The sequence below is a fragment of the Hibiscus syriacus genome, unplaced genomic scaffold (assembly GCF_006381635.1).
Source record: "Hibiscus syriacus cultivar Baekdansim isolate YM2019G1 unplaced genomic scaffold, ASM638163v2 tig00110890_pilon, whole genome shotgun sequence".
Lineage (NCBI taxonomy): Eukaryota > Viridiplantae > Streptophyta > Magnoliopsida > Malvales > Malvaceae > Hibiscus > Hibiscus syriacus.
Genome location: NW_024062900.1, coordinates 443,528 through 464,428, shown reverse-complemented (window position 1 = coordinate 464,428; position 20,901 = coordinate 443,528). Strand labels below are relative to the sequence as shown.

General features: G+C 35.3%; 1 protein-coding gene across 4 annotated transcripts; it reads right to left on the bottom strand.

Moving 5' to 3' along the window:
• Positions 1–4,641: 4,641 nt before the first annotated feature.
• LOC120144560 (phosphatidylinositol 4-kinase beta 1-like) lies at positions 4,642–20,511 on the bottom strand. Of its 4 annotated transcripts, none has more exons than XM_039158601.1 (16): positions 18,455–20,511; positions 17,672–17,866; positions 17,522–17,570; positions 15,960–16,092; positions 15,325–15,829; positions 14,294–14,374; positions 14,093–14,212; positions 8,328–8,397; positions 7,877–7,974; positions 7,679–7,783; positions 6,517–6,570; positions 6,105–6,248; positions 5,941–5,994; positions 5,432–5,506; positions 4,958–5,041; positions 4,642–4,874 (listed from the first exon to the last, which is right to left on the bottom strand). In XM_039158601.1, exons 1-16 carry the CDS (start codon positions 19,979–19,981, stop codon positions 4,773–4,775), a joined length of 3,396 nt encoding a protein of 1,131 aa, XP_039014532.1. In that variant the 5' UTR covers positions 19,982–20,511; the 3' UTR covers positions 4,642–4,772. The 4 variants fall into 4 exon arrangements, with proteins under 4 accessions (XP_039014532.1, XP_039014534.1, XP_039014533.1 ...); XM_039158603.1 differs by having other exon boundaries at positions 15,325–15,826; XM_039158602.1 differs by having other exon boundaries at positions 17,672–17,863.
• Positions 20,512–20,901: the final 390 nt, after the last annotated feature.

The following is a 20,901-nucleotide window of genomic DNA, read 5'->3' as shown; positions in this document are numbered from 1 at the left end:
AATATACCGATTTTATGAGAAAATAGGTCTAAATAATGTATCGACACTTTTTAATTTTGTGTCGATACTTTTTTCCAGAATGAATGCCCAACGAGGTGCATGCATAAAGTGTCGATACATTTAAAATTATATCGATCCAAAAATCATCGAAACCGATAATTATAATGCAATAGGTAAATTTGCAATGTTACCGGTATAAATATACCGGTTTACTTAGAAAATAGGTCAATATAAGCTCTACTTATTATATTATATAAGCGCTACCTAATATGTTATTGTACTTGATAATATTTCCGGTTAAATAATATAACACAATCGGTCTAAATTTTAACCGGTCACTTGTTTAATCGCACGCCGTTTTTTAGACGCCGCACAGCAGAAGTTCCCTCCCTTGACCACCCAACATCTGAATAAGCATCAAAATTATCATTTCTAAATTTCCCATCTTTTGCTTGCATTGCTTTCAATCTCTTCAGCAAAATCTCCAAATCATCTACGAGCTTCCATGTGTCATCGAAAACAATCCCGTGATGCTACGACATTGCCCAGGCTGCTGTCCGCTGCTGCTTCTGCGACTCCATTACTGAAGCAATGGATTCGAATCGATGAGGAAAATGAAAATATACAACGATTATTAAACACATATTTTAGTTTTGTTAAGAGTATAACAAGTTCTTAACTTGGTGGTTGGTTGTTTGGCATTTGTTCGTGAAAGATTTGGTTTAAATCTCATTGAAATCAATTTTTCTTCAAAAGACTAATAAAACAACGTCGATTTGGTTTTTTGAGCATCAAAAAAGTTAATCCAAAATAATGTCGTTTTTATTTTTTGAGTTACATCATTATCGTCACATTGCAAAGTAATCATGTCATCGTATCGTTAATGGATTAACGGTGAAGTGATATTATTGCAGTTAAACATAAACGTGAATATTAAAATTGACAAAATTGAAACGACAGTAACATAAACGAGCTCCGGCCTAAAGGTTAGTGGTATTTGAAGTAGTTAACCCTGTAATTTATCATATCTTTTATATTGTTCTTATTTTAAAATTATTAATTTTTATTTATATATTACATAAAAAATTAAGGGTAAACTATGCCAATGGTCACTAATATTTGGGTTAATAATCATTTTCACCACTAATATTTGAAAAATCACAAATCGGTCACTAATGTTAGCATTTGTTACAAATTAGTTACTAGCATTATCGTTTATTACAAATTGGTCATTCTTCGTTAAAAGCTGTTAACAAATCGTTACTACAATAACGAAATATTGACATGACACGTTAATCCAACTGACTCGTCTTATTTGACCAACTATTTGACTCTTCTTCTTCTTCTTCTTCTTTTTCTTCTTCAACCCATGTTTCTTCCCTTTGTGTACTGTGTTTTGATAATTATCACAGCTTTCTTAACGTACACTTTTTCATCAAGAATTTCCATCTCGGATTCGAATTCCCTTCTTGCTTTTAGAAGTATTATTCACTTGAAAAATACTTTATTGGATTTGACAAAGAAAACAAAATTTTTAATACTATTTAATCATTAATGCATCTTAACCTATTTTCCTATCACGGGACAGCACATGTTAATCAACGTTGTGCATATGTGAAACGAAACAGAACAAGCTTCAAACATGTTTTCATGGTGAAACAAACATTGTAGCAGACACAGTTTCAAGTTGTCTGAAAATCAGAAGAGAAGGTCATAAAAAATTATCCGTAATGTTTTTTTCGTTGTTGGTTTCTTGATTTTTTGGCATTGTTTTGTGTCGATTACGGTTCGGGTTACGACACTAAGTTTAGCAGTCTAGTGCTAGGAGCGACGAGCTTTCCTCAAGTCATATTGACCGCGGCTTCGTTCAACATTTCGATGTTTGAAACAATCGGCAAGGTGGCCTCGACGGAAGCTAGAGCAATGTACAATGTTGGATTGGCGGGGCTAATATTTTGGTCACCAAACATCAACATATTCTACCAGGGGAGGATCCATTGTTGAGCAACAAATACAGGTCGAGTTATGTTCGAGGTTTAAAACAAGCCAACGATCATGCCAACCCTTCTCCACTCAAGGTTGTTGTATTCTGTAAACACTACACCACCTACGATTTGGATAACTGGAAACATGGGTTGAAGAAGAAGAAGAGTCAAACATTTGGTCAAATATGTTGAGTCGATTGATTTAAAGTGCCACATCAGCATTTTGTTGCTGCAGTAACGATTTTTTAGTGACTAATTTATAAAAAACGATAACGTTAGTAATCAATTTGTAACAAATGATAACATTAGTGACTGATTTGTGACTTTTCAAACATCAGTGGTGAAAAAGAACACTAACCCAAACATTAGTGATCATTGATGTAGTTTACCTAAAAATTAACTAAAATCTCACATCTTTTAAAAAGTTATGTTGCATTTATTCTTTCCTTATCTATTAGGTTAAAGTTTACATTTTTTTTTTGAAAATAATATGGGTCTCATTAAAAACCCCTTCTAATCCTAATAAGGGGAAAAGAGTGCCCAAAATTCCATTAATCAAGAAGTAATTACATCTTTACTAATGACACTAGCAATGATATCGGGACAAACCGAATCAAAGAATAATGCACTACTAGAACAACTAGCCCAGCTAGCGAGAGCATGAGCAACATGATTATATTCTCGATTGATATATGTAATATGAAATCTAGGATTAGCTTAAAAAACAACACGAGCTTCTTGAATAAAAATACCCAATATCGAGATGTCATCTAAGTCCCGTGTAATTTTATTCACAAGTATCTGAGAATCAGATTCAAACTACACATCCAACCATCCTTTCCCAGTAGGATCAGCACAGCTTCCAGAGACTTGCGCCAAACCCCCTTACACCGAAACATTATGATCACGAGCTACCACCCCAATAGAAGCCAGACGCCTATTGCTATCAAATGCACCATCAAAATTTATCTTAATCACACTTGGTGCACGACGTATCCATCTATTGTGTTGAATGAAAGGATTCTCATGCATCCGATCTAAAGCCATTACACGCAAGTACTCATGATGAAGTGCTTTAGTCGTCGACACCAAAATCCAAGAAGGTTGAAATTTTTGGAAGAATTTTCAGTTTAGCTATAATCCTCCATAGCTTCAACATCCATTCATTATCATGTGAACAACGCTGAAGCCACCAATAGCCAGACCTAACAGAATAGATGTCTGAATCATGATTGCCCCAAACAATTACATTCTCATAACATGTGTAATAACAACATTTAGAATTTGTAAAACGTCCTCGGAAGTGAACAACCTGTGAATCACAAGTTCATTCCAAGAGTTAGTTCCTAAAAACATCAAATCACGACAATAAATAGAAATATCAGAGGAAACATAATAGCTCCCTTGAAGTGAAACAACTTTGGATCTCCCCAGACATCATCAAATATACTACAAGTACTATCAAATCCAATTCGCCAAAATAAACCCTCATTAAATTTAAAATCATTTCAATCTTTTGATAATAAATGTCCAATCACCCTTGTAATTGTTAGTATTCGAACATGTAGCCTCTAAGAATAACAACAATTCCTTTAACCACTAAAATTAGTTAGTTCGTGCAATATATTTCATAAGTTCAAGAATCAAACCAAGTATATTTTTCATGAAAAGTTAAATTAATTATTTAATACAAATTGAAGAATAATGTTATCTTTAATTTTAAAATTCTATATTTACACAAACTTATTGAGTGATCTCAATAGTTAAGAGAGTATTATTCTCCTTCGAAATTTCGGATTCAAGTAGTTATGCCTACAGGTTTTAAACATTATCAATTGTTAAAACAAATAGATACTACCTTATAATTTCAGACTAATAAAAAAATCATATTTATATATAAACATATTTTTACATGTATAATTAAATTATATTTTATTGAAAACCAAAAATAGATTCCGTTAGTGAAAGAACATTTTTGATACATTTTTAACATATAAAAATCTATTTGGATGAAAAGCCAATAGAGGGACTGCTTTATCCCTTAAGCCAAAAATAAAATCAACTCGAACAAAATATATCCAAAGCAAACAACTCTGCCATATGAGTTTCTAATGAACAAACCTCACACTGAAGAAAATGTGATGAATAATGTCATATGTTACAATCAAGCATCCTTTACTTGCCGAGAAACACTATGCATGTAAAGGGAGAAATTACAACAGGGAAAGACACGCCATGATTTAAACCTTGACGAACCAGACTTTACTTATAGCATGCATGCATTGTCATCCATCATTTTATTCCGAAAATGCATCGTCTTTAAACGGGAATGTCGCATGTACAAAATCATATTATCCATGGCAAACTGGTGCAAGTTTTGATGTATCTGCTGTTTCAACCTGTAAACACCTAATTTCAGAGCTACCTCTTACCTTTATGTTCATGTCCATGTTCGAATCACTATGTACAGTATTCGATGTCCGAGTAACTCCTAGTAATTTAATCACCAAGAGCCAGAAGAAATGAAGAGAGCTCTGATATGGAAAAGTTTGCCTGCTAGCCTTCTTATGTTCATATACGCCGATACAATTACAAATTCTCAAACCAATGTAAGACGGGCCACAAATCCTTCACCCTCATAAAAAGAATTATATCCTGCAGAAAAACTTTGAAGCCATCGCATAGCGAACCATCCTTATATAACACGAATATCTTTTTCGTATGAAAATCTTCACTAGTCTGATTTTAGCAAACATGCAACAATAGGGCAACAAATCTAATTTGAATTCACAATATTCCATTCAAAACCCGTTGATAATAATCATACTGCCGCGTCCGCCATGCATCTAAACTGCTGCTGATCAGGGAAAGCACCAACGACACACATTGCTGCAAGAAACCAACAGATAACCACCATCAAGATTAAATGCAGGGCGGTATTAAAAATGGATACAAAGCTTAAGACAACAAACCTCTTCTGTCAGACTTAAGTGGAACCGTTTTCTCAAGTTCTGTATTGCTCGAGGGCCACCTTTGAAGCATGGGTAACCAGAATCCTAACACAAAAAATGAAAACATCTTGAGCATATATGTTATTTCTCCAGCCTTGCATATTACTAATATATCTTGGTAGACAGCTCAACCTTTCTTCATTTTCCTAACTATATATATTGTGTTAGTCAGCAAGATACAACCAGGCTCAGTGAATTGTAAGTGACTAACAGCCTCGGAGAAGTACAGATCGTCCTTATTCCATTCTCTAATTATCATGATTTATAAGTAGTTGTTACAAGAACATTGGTGACAGGCATAGGCAAGTTAACCAGGAGGCAGGGGCCACTTTGGAAAACTTTCAAAGCTCAGTAAGAAAACTACCCGAATCTGGTCTCATGTTATGATTATGTACAAAAATATAGTATGACCAGCAATAAACCATAGCATGTTACCTGCAACATTTCAACAAGAAGAATTATGCGCTCTGCATGTTTACGGCAGGTTAGGAAGCCTTGAATGCATAATACCTGAATTTAAGGGGTAAAGATATCAGCATCAATTTAGCACAAGCATATTTACTAATTAAAAGCTGGAATTTCATTTAGTACAGACCAACTTGGTTTTAAGATCTATGAAATAAGAAGAAAGAGTATACCATATTACATAAAGCTGGTCTTTTAGTATGTTCATTTAGTACAGACCAACTTGGTTTAAGATTTATGAAATAAGAAAGATTAAAGTATTACATAAAGCTTGACACATCGGTGTTTTAGTAAGCATTGATATGTCTTTATCATTTACTTCATGTTTTAAATAACATTTATTTTCAGTAAGCAAGCAACTTCCAACAATTTCTGCTAATTTGCTATACCTTGGTGTGCATAACACCAGTCACAAACTTGTGTTAAGAGAGTGAACAAACCACACAGGCCTTAAACAGAGATAGGAAGGGCTTAAATACCTTAAAGTAGTCAAAAAATTCACTCGGAACTCCCTCGGCATCAGAATCCATGACCTAGAACAGCCAACAATAAAGCATTAAGAGCAAATCGAGTAACTGATAGAATAGTGTTGGACAAACAAAAAATGAGCTATAAGATAGATCCTCATGTTCAGCAGACTTACCTCAAGAAGTTCACGGGTTAATTTGAATGGTGCACTCTCAAAATTTACACCACCAGGTGAATTGGAGAGCATGAAGCCAAAATCTATATGTATTATGTGACCTTCTTCATCCAGTAGCAGATTTCCATTATGCCTATCCTTCACCTACACATGGATAAATTGGAAAATAATAAATAAATAAAAAGTATATAACATACTAGCTCATTAAATTTATAGTCACCAAGAATCAAATGATGTTTAGTATGCTTTCAGTACAAAACAAAACCACCAACACAATATAACGGCATTTAGAAAGTGACATCTGCCATTCAATCAATCTTATTCATTTCTTTAACCTCTTAAAAGTTTCTATTCCATGATGCCAAATTTGTGCATTGAATCGACAAAATAAAGCGAAAGAAACCATATATACCTGCAGAAGATAGCACACAAGGGAATACCCAGCCATACTTTCAACAAAATTTCTCTGCAATCAAATAACCTTAATATGAGCAATAGAAACATTCAACAAAAGTATATCTGAGCACCTTCAATAGAAAAAATAACATCATAATTTGACTGATTAAAACATTAAAGAAACACAATTACGAATCAAACTAGAAATTTTAAGAGCACAACCAAAAATAGCAAACTACAAACTCAATCTAGTGCATAAAAAAGCACCAAAAACAAAGAGAGTGAAACCTGGTATTTCATTAACTTCAGCTAATAAAATATAGGACATAAGCATGCAAGATAACAAAGCATATTAACAGAATACCCTTCACATGACTCTTTGAATAGTGTCAACCAATCAGCAAACCACAGAAAGGTTCATCTTCCTAAAACAAACTTGTACACATTACAGCATTCCAAAGAGGAGTAATAGATTACCATCCGATGGAAAACTGCAACTAATGTATCTTGCTCCTACATCCCATTATCACACAAGGCTTGGATTTGACCAGTGAAGTTAATCAAGAAGTGTATCGCAATCACAAATTTTATTACTAAACAAAAGACACCAACAAGATTGATCCACCTACTTGCAAATATCAAGATAATTTGCACAAATCAGAACCCAGCACATCAAGCAGTCAACATATGCTACTAGGTAACTGTCATCGGCTAGCAAGATTTGTCAATAACCTCAAAATGAAAGTAACCTTAAGGTAACTCAGAAAAAAAGAACTTCAAAATAGCATAATATGTAGATCACACTGCAGCTTAAAAAAGAGTAGGAAATTGTACATGATGACAAAAGCCAAATTTGATGTCTTAAACTCTAAAATAGCATAGAAGTGGAAAGGAATGTTCCTGTCTTCTATTATTTAACAACATTCCTTTCAATTACTAGAGCATTACAATCGTAGTATCTGCAGTAATACAGAAAAATAACTTTTCTCCAGGGTAAAAAGAGAAATAGTAGTAAATTCTGACTCCTCTTGATGGTCCAACCACACTCCTAAAAGCTTAAATATAAAGCCAAAACTCCTTCGTAAAACGTGGCAATTATTTTAAATATAAGAACGAACTTGCCAACAAACAAAATAGCAGGAGAGAGTAAGAGACCTGCCCCTTTGCCACTGGATTACCTGTGCCAGTTTAAAACTTGGAGAATTTTCCTGATATTTAGCAGCAAAGAATTCACGTAAACTTGATAGATTAGGATATCTACTTTTGATAGAATGAAGAGAGGCCTGCAGAAAACAGCAAAGCTATTACCATTTAAACAGCCAAAGTTTCCATCATAGATGCAATCCAGTCGGTTGAACAGAAAAGGTTTATGTTACCGTATCTGGAATTGTTTCAATAAGAGCTGTGTAAGAAGATGTAACCAAAATTTCATAAGGACGCAACCATAGAGGAAGACCTGCTTCTTGGAATATATCTGTCATTTAAAACCATAAACGCACACTTCAACCAACCATGATAATGGAACAATCGGTTCTGAGATCACTAATGTGAAATAGTTATACATAATACACCTATGAATGTAATTTTTATAGTTTATTGAACATCATACATTCTTAATCATCTTTGTGCATACAGAGTTATGTCTCCCTTTCTGAAGGGGAAAAAGGAAATTTACTGCATTGACATTTTCTCATATCATTTTGTGCATGTAGACGGAAACGTGACTCCAAAAGCTGAAGGTTATACAGCAACTAGGTTGGACACAAAGCAAATGAGAAAAGAATATTGGGAGAAAAGAAGCACAAAAATTGTAATAAAGGGACATACCATAAAAATGAGAGATAAGCTGCACAGCAAGATGCTCTTGCCTACAATCATCCCCACTCTTTACAATAACCTTCATGATACAAATAACATAGGGGTCATATTTACTTAAACCAAACTAAATAGCACATAATAGGAAGAAACAAATAGTAAAGAATTAAGTAACATTCACCGAAAACGTCAGACTTACACCAAAATGATAATATTAAATGCCTTACACAATCAAATTAATGTCAAATACATGGAAAAAGGACAAAAAAAAGGTTCATGTCAAAGCTATAAATAAAAGAATTAGTTGACCTATTCCCCAGTGATCCAACACCAATTAGTTGTAAATTGACTCACCCACATATTTCATTGAAAAAACACTATATCAGATTCTAAGCTTCAGGACTAGTGTCTTCTGTAGGACCAATAAATTATTTCTTGTAATCAAACAAGCATCTCTACAGCTGCATCATTGGGACTAGATAAACAATTAAGGTTAGTATTATCCATTTGAAGCGCTAAGCGGTGACATGGTGCCGTTTAAAGGAAGCAATGAAATGAAAACAAACAGAACGAAGGTTTGTTTGTTTAGTAAAAATGGCTTCCAGAAATTGTCTTCGACATTCTCTTAAGTTTAAAGACATTTCACCTTTCTCCCACGACAAAACCAACTTACTCCTTACCTTCGGCAGCTAGTCAGCTACTCAAAGCCAATTCATTACCATACAATCAAATACCGCCAGGCCAACCTTTTGCCTCTCCTTCAATCTCCCCCTTCCTCCCTTGCTTCACTTCAACATGAACAGCTTCTTTCTCCTTCTCTCATTTTTCATCACCACTCCGAACTGTCCCTTCCTCCTTTCTCTTACAAATAGACTTTTTCCATGTTATTTTCTACTCTCTTTTCTGTCAATGTCGACCTTGACATATTAAAATTATGTCCACAAACTTCACAAACCAAAAGTCCCAAACCCATCTATGTACTTGTGAGAAATCAGAGTAATTCTCTGATATTCCATGCTATAATCAATAGGATTTGTTACATATTTATATAAAAGCTATATCTCTATCTAAGGAAAATTTAAGATAGGAAAGAAACTAATTCTAGGGAAAGATATAATCCCTTAGTAAGGGACTGTAACTACAAGAAATATTCACAAAATCCTATTAAAAAGAATTCCTAATTTAATCTATTTCCTGACACGTATATTCCTACACTCCCCCTCAAGCTGGAGAATATACATTGTATAATACTAGCTTGGATACAAAATTGTCAAATACATGTTTTGATAAGGCCTTTGTAAACATGTCTGCTAATTGTCCTTCTGAAGGGATGTAAGATACAACAACTGTCCCTTTATTTACTTTCTCTAAAATGAAGTGCCTATCAATTTCAACATGTTTTGTTCTATCATGTTGAACTGGATTTTTGGCGATCTGAATTGCGGATTGAGTGTCACAAAGAACTTCAAAACAATCTTCTTGTTCAGGGTATAATTCTTTTAGCAGCTTAAGTATCCAGATTCCTTCACACATTCCCAATGCCAAGGCTCTAAATTCTGGCTCAGCACTACTTCTTTAAATAACTGATTGTTTCTTACTTCTCCAAGTAACAAGGTTTCCCCACACAAATGTGCAATAGCCACTAGTAGATCTCTTTTCTGTTAAGTTCCCTGCCCAGCTAGAGTCTATAAAGACTTTCACAGATCTGTCTTGTGACTTTTTGAACATTAAACCATGTCCAGGAGTTTTCTTCAAGTACTTCAGAATCTTGTTATTTGTTGCCATGTGTTCTTCATTGGGATTACCCATGTGTTGACTAATTACATTTCCTGAAAAAGTTATATCCGGCCTGGTTAATAACAAGTATATTAGCTTTCCCACTAACCTTTGAAATCTATCTTTATCTGCTAAGGAGCTTGCTGCCTCCTTGTTGAATCTCAGGCTGGCTTCCATTGGTGTATTTGCTGGCTTACACCCTAAAAAACCTGCTTCATTGAGTAAGTCAAGAACATACTTTCTTTGGTTGATCACAAGCCCCTCTTTTAGATCTTGCAACCTCCATACTTAGGAAGTATCTCAACTTTCTTAAGTCCTTAGTTTCAAATTCCTTGTTTAGGAGTGTTTTTAAACTGCTAATTTCCTCATCGTCATCTCCAGTTAGGATTATGTCATCCACATACACAATTAGGATAGCTCTTTTGTTCCTAGAATTTTTCTTGATAAAGAGTGTATGATCGGTAAGGGACTGCCTGTAGCCATTTCTTAGGATCACTTCGGCAAACCTTTCAAACCAGGCCCTAGGGGACTATTTTAGCCCATATAGTGACCTATTAAGCTTGCACACTTTCTAATATCTTTCAATAGACTCCAAACTAGGTGGTGCCTTCATACATACCTCCTCCTTGAGTTTGCCATTGAGAAAGGCATTTTTAACATCAAGTTGATGTAGTTTCTAGTCATGGTTAACAGCAAGACTTAGTAGTACCCGAACTGTATTGAGTTTAGCCACGAGAGCAAAAGTCTTTGTAAAATCTACACCATAGGTTTGTGTATATCCTTTAGCCACTAGTCTTGTTTTGTATCTCTGTACACTTCCATTAGAATTATATTTCACAACAAAGATCTATTTACAGCCAACAGGTTTTTTTCCTTATGGAAGGTCTGTTATAGTCCATGTAGCATTCTTCTGGAGTGCACTAATTTCCTCTTCAACAGCCCTTCTCCATTTAGGATCCTTTAATGCTTCGTCAATATTTGAGGGGATTTGTTCTTCATTCAAGCTAGCTATAAAGACTTGGAAAGACGGAAATAAAGAGTTGTAACCAGCAAATCTTTGAATAGGGTGTTTAGTTCATTGTCTTACTCCCTTTCTAATGGCAATAGGAAAATCATCAAGATTAGGAGAAGCGGACTTACTGTACTCATTTCCTTCTTCTTCCACATTAGCAGCTGGACCTAAATCCAACTCTTGGCAAGTATCAGATTGCACAATAGCCTCAGGTGTAGTTTTCTTTTTTCTTGTGTAAATCAGAAGCTGTTTTGGAGGTGTAGTTTTGGAAGTATTAGGATGATTATTAGGAGTGGGTGTAGAAGAATCTAAAGGTATGGAAGGAAAGGTAGTAGGTGTAGGTAACAAAGGTGGATTTGAAGGTGACAAATCTGAAGGTATTGAAAAATTAAGAGAGGTTACCTGATGTTGATGATAAGGCTGAAAATCATTCCATGTCTCCCCCTGAATTTCAGCTTTAGGAAAATAGGGGTCCTGTTCAAAAAATGTTAGATCCATAGCGACATAAAATCGTTTAGAAGGTGGATGATAGCATTTATAACCCTTCTTTAGTGAGGAATACCCTACCAAAACGCATTTTAGGGTTCTAGGATCGAACTTGGACCTATTAGGAGTAGAATTATGGATAAAAACAGTGCAGCCAAAGACTTTAAGAGGTAAAATAGAAGAAATAGGCTTGAAGTGGAGGTAACTCTCTAAGAAAATGGATTGAGTATGGAAATTCAAAACCTTACTAGGCGTACGATTTATTAAATATGTGGCAATTAACAAGGCCTCTCCCCACAAGTAGGTTGGAACGTTGTTGGTGAATAGGATACTGAAATTGGAGTGAAATTGGGTGTCACCCATGGTATAAAATCTCTCAAATATGACAGAAGTTTCAGATTTGTCTCTCATTAAATAAGTCCAAGTTAGTCTACTATAGTCATCAATAAATGTAATGAACCACTTACAGCCATTAGCATTCTTCACTCTAGAAGGGCCCCAAATGTCACTATGGATCAAAGAAAAAGAGCATGAAGGCTTATATTTAGATGGTGAATAGGATGCTTTGGAATTTTTAACAAGAGAACAAATATGACATTTAAACAAATGTGGCTTTTTATTAATAAAAAGATAAGGATAAAACTTTGCTAGATATTGAAAACTAGGATGGCTTGACCTAAAATGCCATAACATAACGGTATCAATTTTTTCTAAGGCTGTGATAGAAGTAGGAGGTGGTTGTTCGAAAGTTGAAGGAGGGTCATTTATGATATAGAGGCCATTGTGCAAGCTAGCATTGCCAATCATCTTTTTCATGTCCAGTGCCTGCAAAGTACATCCAGATTCACTAAAATTGATATGACAATTTAGATCCTTCGAAAGTTTACTGACAGGTATGAGGTTGCAAGCAAGATTAGGAACAAAAAGGACATTATCAAGAAGCAGATTCTTATTGAGAGAGATAGAACCATGTTCATGAATCTGGGAAAGGGAACCATCTGCAGTTTTAATAGCCCTACCAAATGTAGCTGAAAAAGTTTTAAACAATGTCCTGTTGCCAATCATGTGATATGAAGCCCCAGATTCAAAGACCCAAGTGGGGGTCAACTATTGAGAAAGAAGAGCTATAGGAAAAGTTTTACCTTCTGGTTCAAACATGGCTAGATTACCCGCTCGAGGCCCTGCTAATTGACTAAACATCCTCTGAAGATCTGCAATTTGTTCCTTGGTGAAATTAGAAATAGTAGTGGCAGAGGTTGAGGTGGACTGAGTAGAAGAAGAAAAGGTAATCTCAGTAGAAGAAGAGGAAGAAGTATTGGCCGTCGATTAGGATTTAGAATGGTCGAAACCTAATCTGATACCATGTGAGAAATCAGAGTAATTCTATGTTATTCCATGCTATAATCAATAGGATTTGTTACATATTTATATACAAGCTATATCTCTATCAAATGAAACTTTAAGATAGGAAATAAACTAATTATAGGGAAAGATATAATCCCTTAAAGTAAGGGATTGTAACTACAAGAAATATTCAGAAAATCCTATTAAAAGCATTCCTAATTTAATATAGTTCCTGAAACGTATATTCCTACAGTACTAAATCTCAAGATCTCATGGCAACTACTCCCTAGTCCCTATAAAAGTTTTCCTCTTTGAAATGTTTATTATAACTATTATAACAGCCATTACAAGTAGGATATTCTAGTTCAATTTCTCATAAATGGAAAAACTTATTTGGTTCCTTTTGTAACAAGAGATGAATGTTACAGTACGGGGTTTTCAAGTGGAAGAAAATTGTTGATCTTTGGCTTCCAGTTGGGAACAAACTTTTCAAACATCTCAACAGGAATGATTTTGGAGACAGACCATTATTACAGAAGTCAAATACCAAAAAAAAGAGGAAAGAGCTCCACAAAGCAATCCTTAACCTTGGAAAAAGACCCTCCTCGTCAAGCCAATTGAAAAAACAACATTGCTACAACAAATGCTGAAGAAAAGTATAACCTTGGAAAAAGACCCTCCTCGTCAAGCCAATTGAAAAAACAACATTGCTACAACAAATGCTGAAGAAAAGTATATCTATAACGTATGATCTGAAATATCTGACCGGGGAGAAAAAAGTCTAAACACACCGCAGAAAAATTACTATAAGGCGCTCTAAAAGAAAAATATCACAAAAGAAACGCCATCACAACAGCAGTTAGAACTAGCAGACACTAATAATGGAACATCACAGAAAAGAGAACACGTATATACCCACTTACAAGACTAGCCACTATGATTGGATGTATATATGTTACACTAGCATTAAGATAAGTAATGATATGATGACATGTACATATGTAATTGGTTAGTCTTGCAGGAGAAGCATGATAAAAATAAAATTGCTAAGAGAGTTATGCAGAGATAAAACCATTCTGCAAATAATTAGGCACATACAACCACAATGCTAATGGAAGTAAAGAAGCTAAAAGAGAAATTGATTATGAGCAGAACTTACAGAACGCAAGTCCCAACCAGATAATTTCCCATATATCGAAGCTTTCCGTATTCTCTCCTTCTTCACCTCCCAAAGTTCTCCAGATAATGCATCACCAGCTTTAGGCACACCCCCATTAGCCTAGTGGAATTTACAAAGTTTCAAGGAAAAGAAAAAAAAAGGAGAGAGAGAGAGAGAGATCTTCAGTTTCACCAATATTACCCTTGGCTGTGCATCTGATGAATCCTGACCAGCCCCTTTCAAAGGGAGTCCAGGAGGAGCTTCTCCCTTTGCAGCAGCTGCCTGTACAACAATTTTATGTTTCAGTAGTAGCATCTAAAATGGGACACAAATTAAATAAATTTATGAAGGAAACTCATTTCAAATTAATATAAGCCAAAAGACTGAATCAAAAACATTTATTCCTCTATTAAACTTTATACTTCTGAGAATGATTTAAAAAAGGTCTTAAAGTAAATAAGCATCTACGAAAACTTTTACAATAAAACCATGATGATGATAAAGAATAGACACCCTTGACAATATTTGATTAAATTGTTACTGGCTAAAGCAACATATCTCCCAATATTTAACTTGGTATCAGCACATGAGAATGGAAAAATCCCCCCATAGGCTACTAGCATATTCTGTGCATATTATAACATATTTTAACAACTTACAGATCATACCTTATACATATTCTTCAGTCGATAGAAGCTCTTAACCAATCTAACCTAGAGCATTAACAAAACCAAATCTAGGACTAAACGGAGATTGTATAAAGTATGCTCCCAGGTAAAACATGTCACTAATGAAATGGTCATGCTTTCATGTCAAACTAGGATGCAATATCAAGAGGACTTTTACATTGACAATAATTCACCATGATGTCAGACAAGCTAAAATGTGCCATGAATAATTTGGTAGTTAAAATCTTACTCACTTATAAGCCTTCAAGGACTTAACTATGATTCTACAAACAAGAAGAAAAACATAAACTAACAAAACTGAACAGCCCAAGACAGATCAAGTTCAGATATCTAGGTATGTGACACTGAAAAGCCCAAAATTGCTCTAAGCAGGCACGCACAAACCTCTGGGTTAATACCTTAACTATTAACAAAAATAATGTCAAAACAAAATAAGACACCCACCCTTACATAAAAACATGCACATAAAAATTTGCAGACTTAATATTTTAACCATGATAAAATGATGTCATCTACTTCAAATATATATAATTGCATTCCCACCTTTACTTCCTCTATGGCAACTGTACTTGGAACACGACGATGCTCCTTCCGACGTGGTCGCCCCTGCCCCTCAATATCTTCCATTCGGAGCCCAGGATCTGCAGTCAGGACCACCCTTACCCACTCCATATCACTAGCACAAACATCTTCTATTGTTTGAGTTAAATCTCGTCCGCCCTGAACTGAAAGAGCATTCAAATTGCAACGATTCACACCACACTGTGGATCAGGTGCATCAATACTCCCCAACGTATTGATTGATTGCTTTTCTACAGAGAAGCGCACATTGACAAATTTCACTTTTGCATCGGACTTATGTGTCATTGCTTGGTCAATGGCTTGTGCAGTGGAACTTGACATCCTATCACTACTATTACGATATGCCTCTTGAGCAGTCCATAAAGGATAAGCCCATGGAGGCGGCTTTTGGAGTAATGCATCACCATTTGCTAAAGGGATTCCACCTCTAAAAAGTTTCTGAGCATTAGTTGCGTCCTTTGTACTGCTAAAATAAGATTTGGGAGAAGGATTTAGAAACCACACTTAGTTCATTTGAGTTATGTATAAGTTTTCTTCAGTAACTTGAAAAACCGAGATTGCATCTAGGTCACATGGGCAATTGACTCAAAACTTACCTCGGCAATTCAAATTTCAGAACTTCAAAGCATATCAGGTAAGGAGCTTTTTCCCTAGAATTCAAAAGAACAGCTTCATCTTCAGGAATATGAACCACACGATAAATCCCTTTTCCCATTGGAAAGCAAACTCCTAAAAGTATTCCCAGGGATACTCAAATAAGGGTAATGAAGCAATATATTACAAACAATCCAGTTCACTCAATAAATCAAAAGTAAAGTAACAATGGAAATGCAGGTTAACTGCCAATTAATGATGCAGAAAGTTTATCATAGCCAAAAACAAAGCCTTAAAGTTTGAATGGCTTAATATCCCAAAAAAGAAAAAAGAAAAGCTCTAATTGCATGGTAAATTTCATTAACAATGTGAAAGCATAATATTACTACGCAACTAGTGTCACCAAATTACAAACCAATCAGCCAATCACGGAATTCACTGTGCTCTGCTATTTAACCAGGTTATTATGGCTTGGCCAGGTACATTTGTGTTGTTTATTTCTCCATTAAATTAACAACATAAATAATTAAAATTTCCACTTCCTATTTCCAAGCATTGATTACTTGTACATTGCATGTTTGATTGAATCCAAGTATTGTAACACTTTTCAGTGTATTAAAATATTGAAAATTTATCACAGAAATCTCTTCTAAGGAACTTTTCTTACTTTACATAAGAAGAAAAGTTGAGCAAGATCAGATTGGTTCACCCGCAGATTAATCTGAGATCAACCCCTCCCAAAATGCCTAGGAACCAAGATAGACCCAAGTACAAAAGGGGCAACCCAACCCAATTTGCATAAGATACCAACACAAACCCTCAATTGTAGATATTACATATTCACAACCAATATCACCATAAGCAGAACACACGTCTTCTCACTAATTTACCCATGTTTCTCATTTGAATGAAAGAATAAGTACTCAGAAAGAAGGAATAGTACAAGGTGGGAGTAAGAGGAAAATGAAAATATATTTCAGGACACCAAAATAAATTGCTTCCAACTCAATGAAACGCATCAATTAAATGATTTTTTTATAAGAAAGGGAGGTCTCATGAAAAAACCCCTTCATATCTGTTGAAATACAAGAGAGTATCTCAACGAACATTGGAAGGAGGAGCATCAATTAAATGATGTATTCACTTGACGGAAGATTGCAAGAAATGGTTATAAAAATGAGAAAGCAAGATCATAAACTAAATTTCAACCTCAGTAAAAATGTCTAGCACTCCAACATAAAGAAGATCCTAACATCTCAAAATTGTTATATAGGTTTCCTCTTTAGCGGATAAGACCATGCAGCAAAAACATTGTCAACAGAAACCAATAAAAGTTTACCCCTTTCAAACAGATCATATGAACATGCAAATGAAATATAACAACTAAAAAATAAAAAGGTTTATACATCACCGCAAAAGGTTTTATGGAGTCATAATCCAAATGACAAGTAAACATATAGTTGTAAATTCCAGTCACCAATTCACATTGGAAATCATAAGTGAATAAAAATAATGTCACTCAATGCCATTGCTTTGATCAAATTCATCGCAAATAAATACGTACCTCCATTGTTTTGGGCCTCAACTAGATGTGAATTAATCTCTGCAAGTGACTAGGAGGCAAAAATATCAATTAACATGTCAGATAACATCCTAGCAGAATATTTCATAAATTAATTGAAGAATTGATTAAACTTTGAAATGAGGAAACCACCTCAAGAAGAGCAGTTCTGCGATCTTCAATAGGAAAAACATCCACCAAGCCATATGATGTGTCACATAATGACAATACAAAATCCAATGAATCGTGATAAGCCCCTTTTCGTAATTGAGAAACAGAATTATGTGAAAGAGGAGGTTTGGAGTTCGATCTATCATTCTGTTGCTTAGGTGAACCAGGATGCTTCTGCTAAATTTTGGGCACAGAAAATTAACATGAATTCCCAGGAGCAATTCCAGTAAACAACAATAATAATGAAAAATAAAGAGCAATAAAATCACATGAAAGCAGTAAAACTCTTGCTTCAAATCCTTCTCCAAAAATAAATAAAGGAAAATTTCTCGGTAAAAAAAATCCATATCTTTTATGATATTTTCTATCATTTAATTATAATAGTCCATCTTATGCAACTCCAACACCTCTTCATTTTTCTTGAAGCACCCACATCTGACACCCATGTCAAATGAACTGAAAGATTACTAAGCTCTATTTTTCCAATCGTGGCCCCAACATAAAACAAATAATCTGATATTTATCTTTCACAAAGTCTATTGCATCAAATTAAAAACACAAAGCTCACATAAGACCATCCATATGATATGATGAGAGGATTGTTTAAACCAATCCAATGGGAATGTGTGGATAAGGGACTTTGGACTAATGATAAGAGTGTAACATTGAAAGTTGATGTATCATGGGTGCATATATTGGAAACCAAAGGACTAAAAATGAATAGACCTTGAAGCATGAAGACATGTCAAAAAAAAGTGAACAAACCTCTTTATGCTTCTTTGAATTGAACAGCTCTGAATCTTCGATTGATCGATCCCGGTCCCTAAATAGTTTGCGGAAGAAGTTCTCAGTACCTGGACTGCTCTCAAACAAACTGTCACTGTTGCTGCATTCATTTGCTGTACTAGTTTTATTCTCTTCAGGATGCACTCTGAACAGTTTTCTGAACAGTGAAAAATCTGAAGAATCTTCTTCCTCACCATCATCATTCTTATCATTCCCGTCTTTCTTTTCCTCAGATTTATCCTTGAAAAGTTTTCGGAAAAAACCCTCCTTTTCATCATATTCACCTGATTTTGAAGCCTTTTCAGCAGAATTCACCATATTTACATCATCAATTCTATCATTTACATCATCATTCTTATCATTCCCTTCTTTCTTTTCCTCCGATTTATCCTTGAAAAGTTTACGGAAAAAACCCTCCTTTTCATCATCTTCACCTGCTTTAGAAGCTTTTTCTGCAGTGTTCACCATATGTACATCATCAATTCTATCATTTACATCTTTCTTATCCTCAAATTTATCTTTAAATAACTTCTTAAAGAACCCCTCTTTCTCATCATCTTCTGCTGGCTTAGAAACCATTTTTTCTTCAGAATCACTCTTACTATCTCGAAACAATTTCTTAAAAAACCCTTCAGAGCTTGAAGTCATTTCTTCCTCCTCTCCTTTACTATCCTTTAAAAGCCTCTTAAAGAACCCATCTGAACTTGATGTTAACTCCTCATCCTCTCCCCCTCTGCTGTCCCTCAAAATCCTCTTGAAAAACCCATCCTTTTCATTCTCCTCTTCATCCTTCTCAGCTGACTTCCTAAACAACAAGGCATCTCTGACTTTAGGACTTGGAATAAACTTTTTAAAAATCTTATTCTCCTCTGGGGACAACAATTGATTACCATCTTCCTGCAAATGGTTTCCTGAAGAGGGGGAGGACAATGATACTGATCTCTGTGGAGAAGGCGAAGTCAACGACAAAAACAGCTGCTTTGAGGACAGGAATCGATTCAAAACTTTATTTTTACTCCCTGGACTTGAACCTGCATTGGGTGGCCGAACAAGGGGAGGCCACTCACCCATCAAAGTAGCAGCAATTTGACACTTTTCTTGAATCCTATTAATCCCCTCATTATCATCAGAATCCTCCAACTCAGCCAACAAAAACCAATGCACTTTCATTGCCATTTTCAGTGATTTTGCGCACATATCGATAACGAACTTATCCAATGAAGGGCTTGGCTTATGTACCATCATGTAACAAATCTGGAACAGATAGCTTTCAATTCCAGATAATGGAAGCGTGTACATCCTGTTACATAGATAATCTCGTACCCCAGCATGATCATGCTTGTAAAGATAGCTAACGGCGATCCACTCACAGAAAAACGCCGAGTCAAAGAATCTGATGAGCCATCCGTTTTCACCTGACTCGCTTGTCAGAGGAGTCCTGGAGGTTATGATTTCACGAGGTGACTCATCCGATTCTCCTCGACTCAGTCCTAGAAGCCTCACCATCGTTATCAATCTACCATCCTAAAACCTAATTACGCTGCGTAGTTTGGGAAATCGAAACCAAATTATCAAGTAGAAAGTCTTGAAATCTAATACAAAACCCTAGAATATTCTAAAAACTTCATAGACAACCTCAATTCTCTCTCACCTGAGCGAATTCGGAAGCGCTTCGCTAATCCACTACCCGTATTGCTCTCACTGCTGAACCCCTCTTGGGGAATCACAGTGGTAGAGAAAAGCAGAAACCCTAATTCAGAGGAGACAGAAGACAGAAGAGTATGATCGATAGTGGTTTTTCCTCAGCTGCTTGGCTGTCAGGACAAAGGGTCAAATGATCGGGGAGAAGGTTTGAAAAAGTTGATCTTTTAGAGAAAGAATTTTGAAATTTCCTTCTTAGAGAATACAAAATTCTGAATTAAGTCCGAGGAAGAAAAGGAAAAGGAGCGGGTGGATTCGTTTCCCACACGGACGTCGTGAGAATGGCGGACGTGGTGGCGATGCCGGCGGTAGTGGCCTTCTTTGGTGTGTTGGAGAGAGAAAGACAATGGCGAGGTAATTACGTTTATTTTTAGCTTTTTAAAATTCAAATAAAAATACATTGAATTTAATTAAAAAAAGTTTTTTTTTTTGTAAGACAAGGGTTTTGCTAACTTGTGCGGAAATAGTAACGGCGTATTTTATGAATTTCATTTTGTTTGCCTTCGTCGTTAATGGTATGTTTATTTGCCGTAAAATGAATTATAGAATTGGTTTTTCTCTGAAATTTTGCGTTTGTTTTAAGTAATTTATTTTTTGAAAAATGTTTTCTCGTGTTTGTTTTTCGTAATTCGTTTTTTGAAAAATGTTTTTCAGTGTTTGGTTGGAGGAAAACTGGTTGGTCAACGTAATTTATTTTCCTGGTCAACATAATTTCTTTTGTGTTT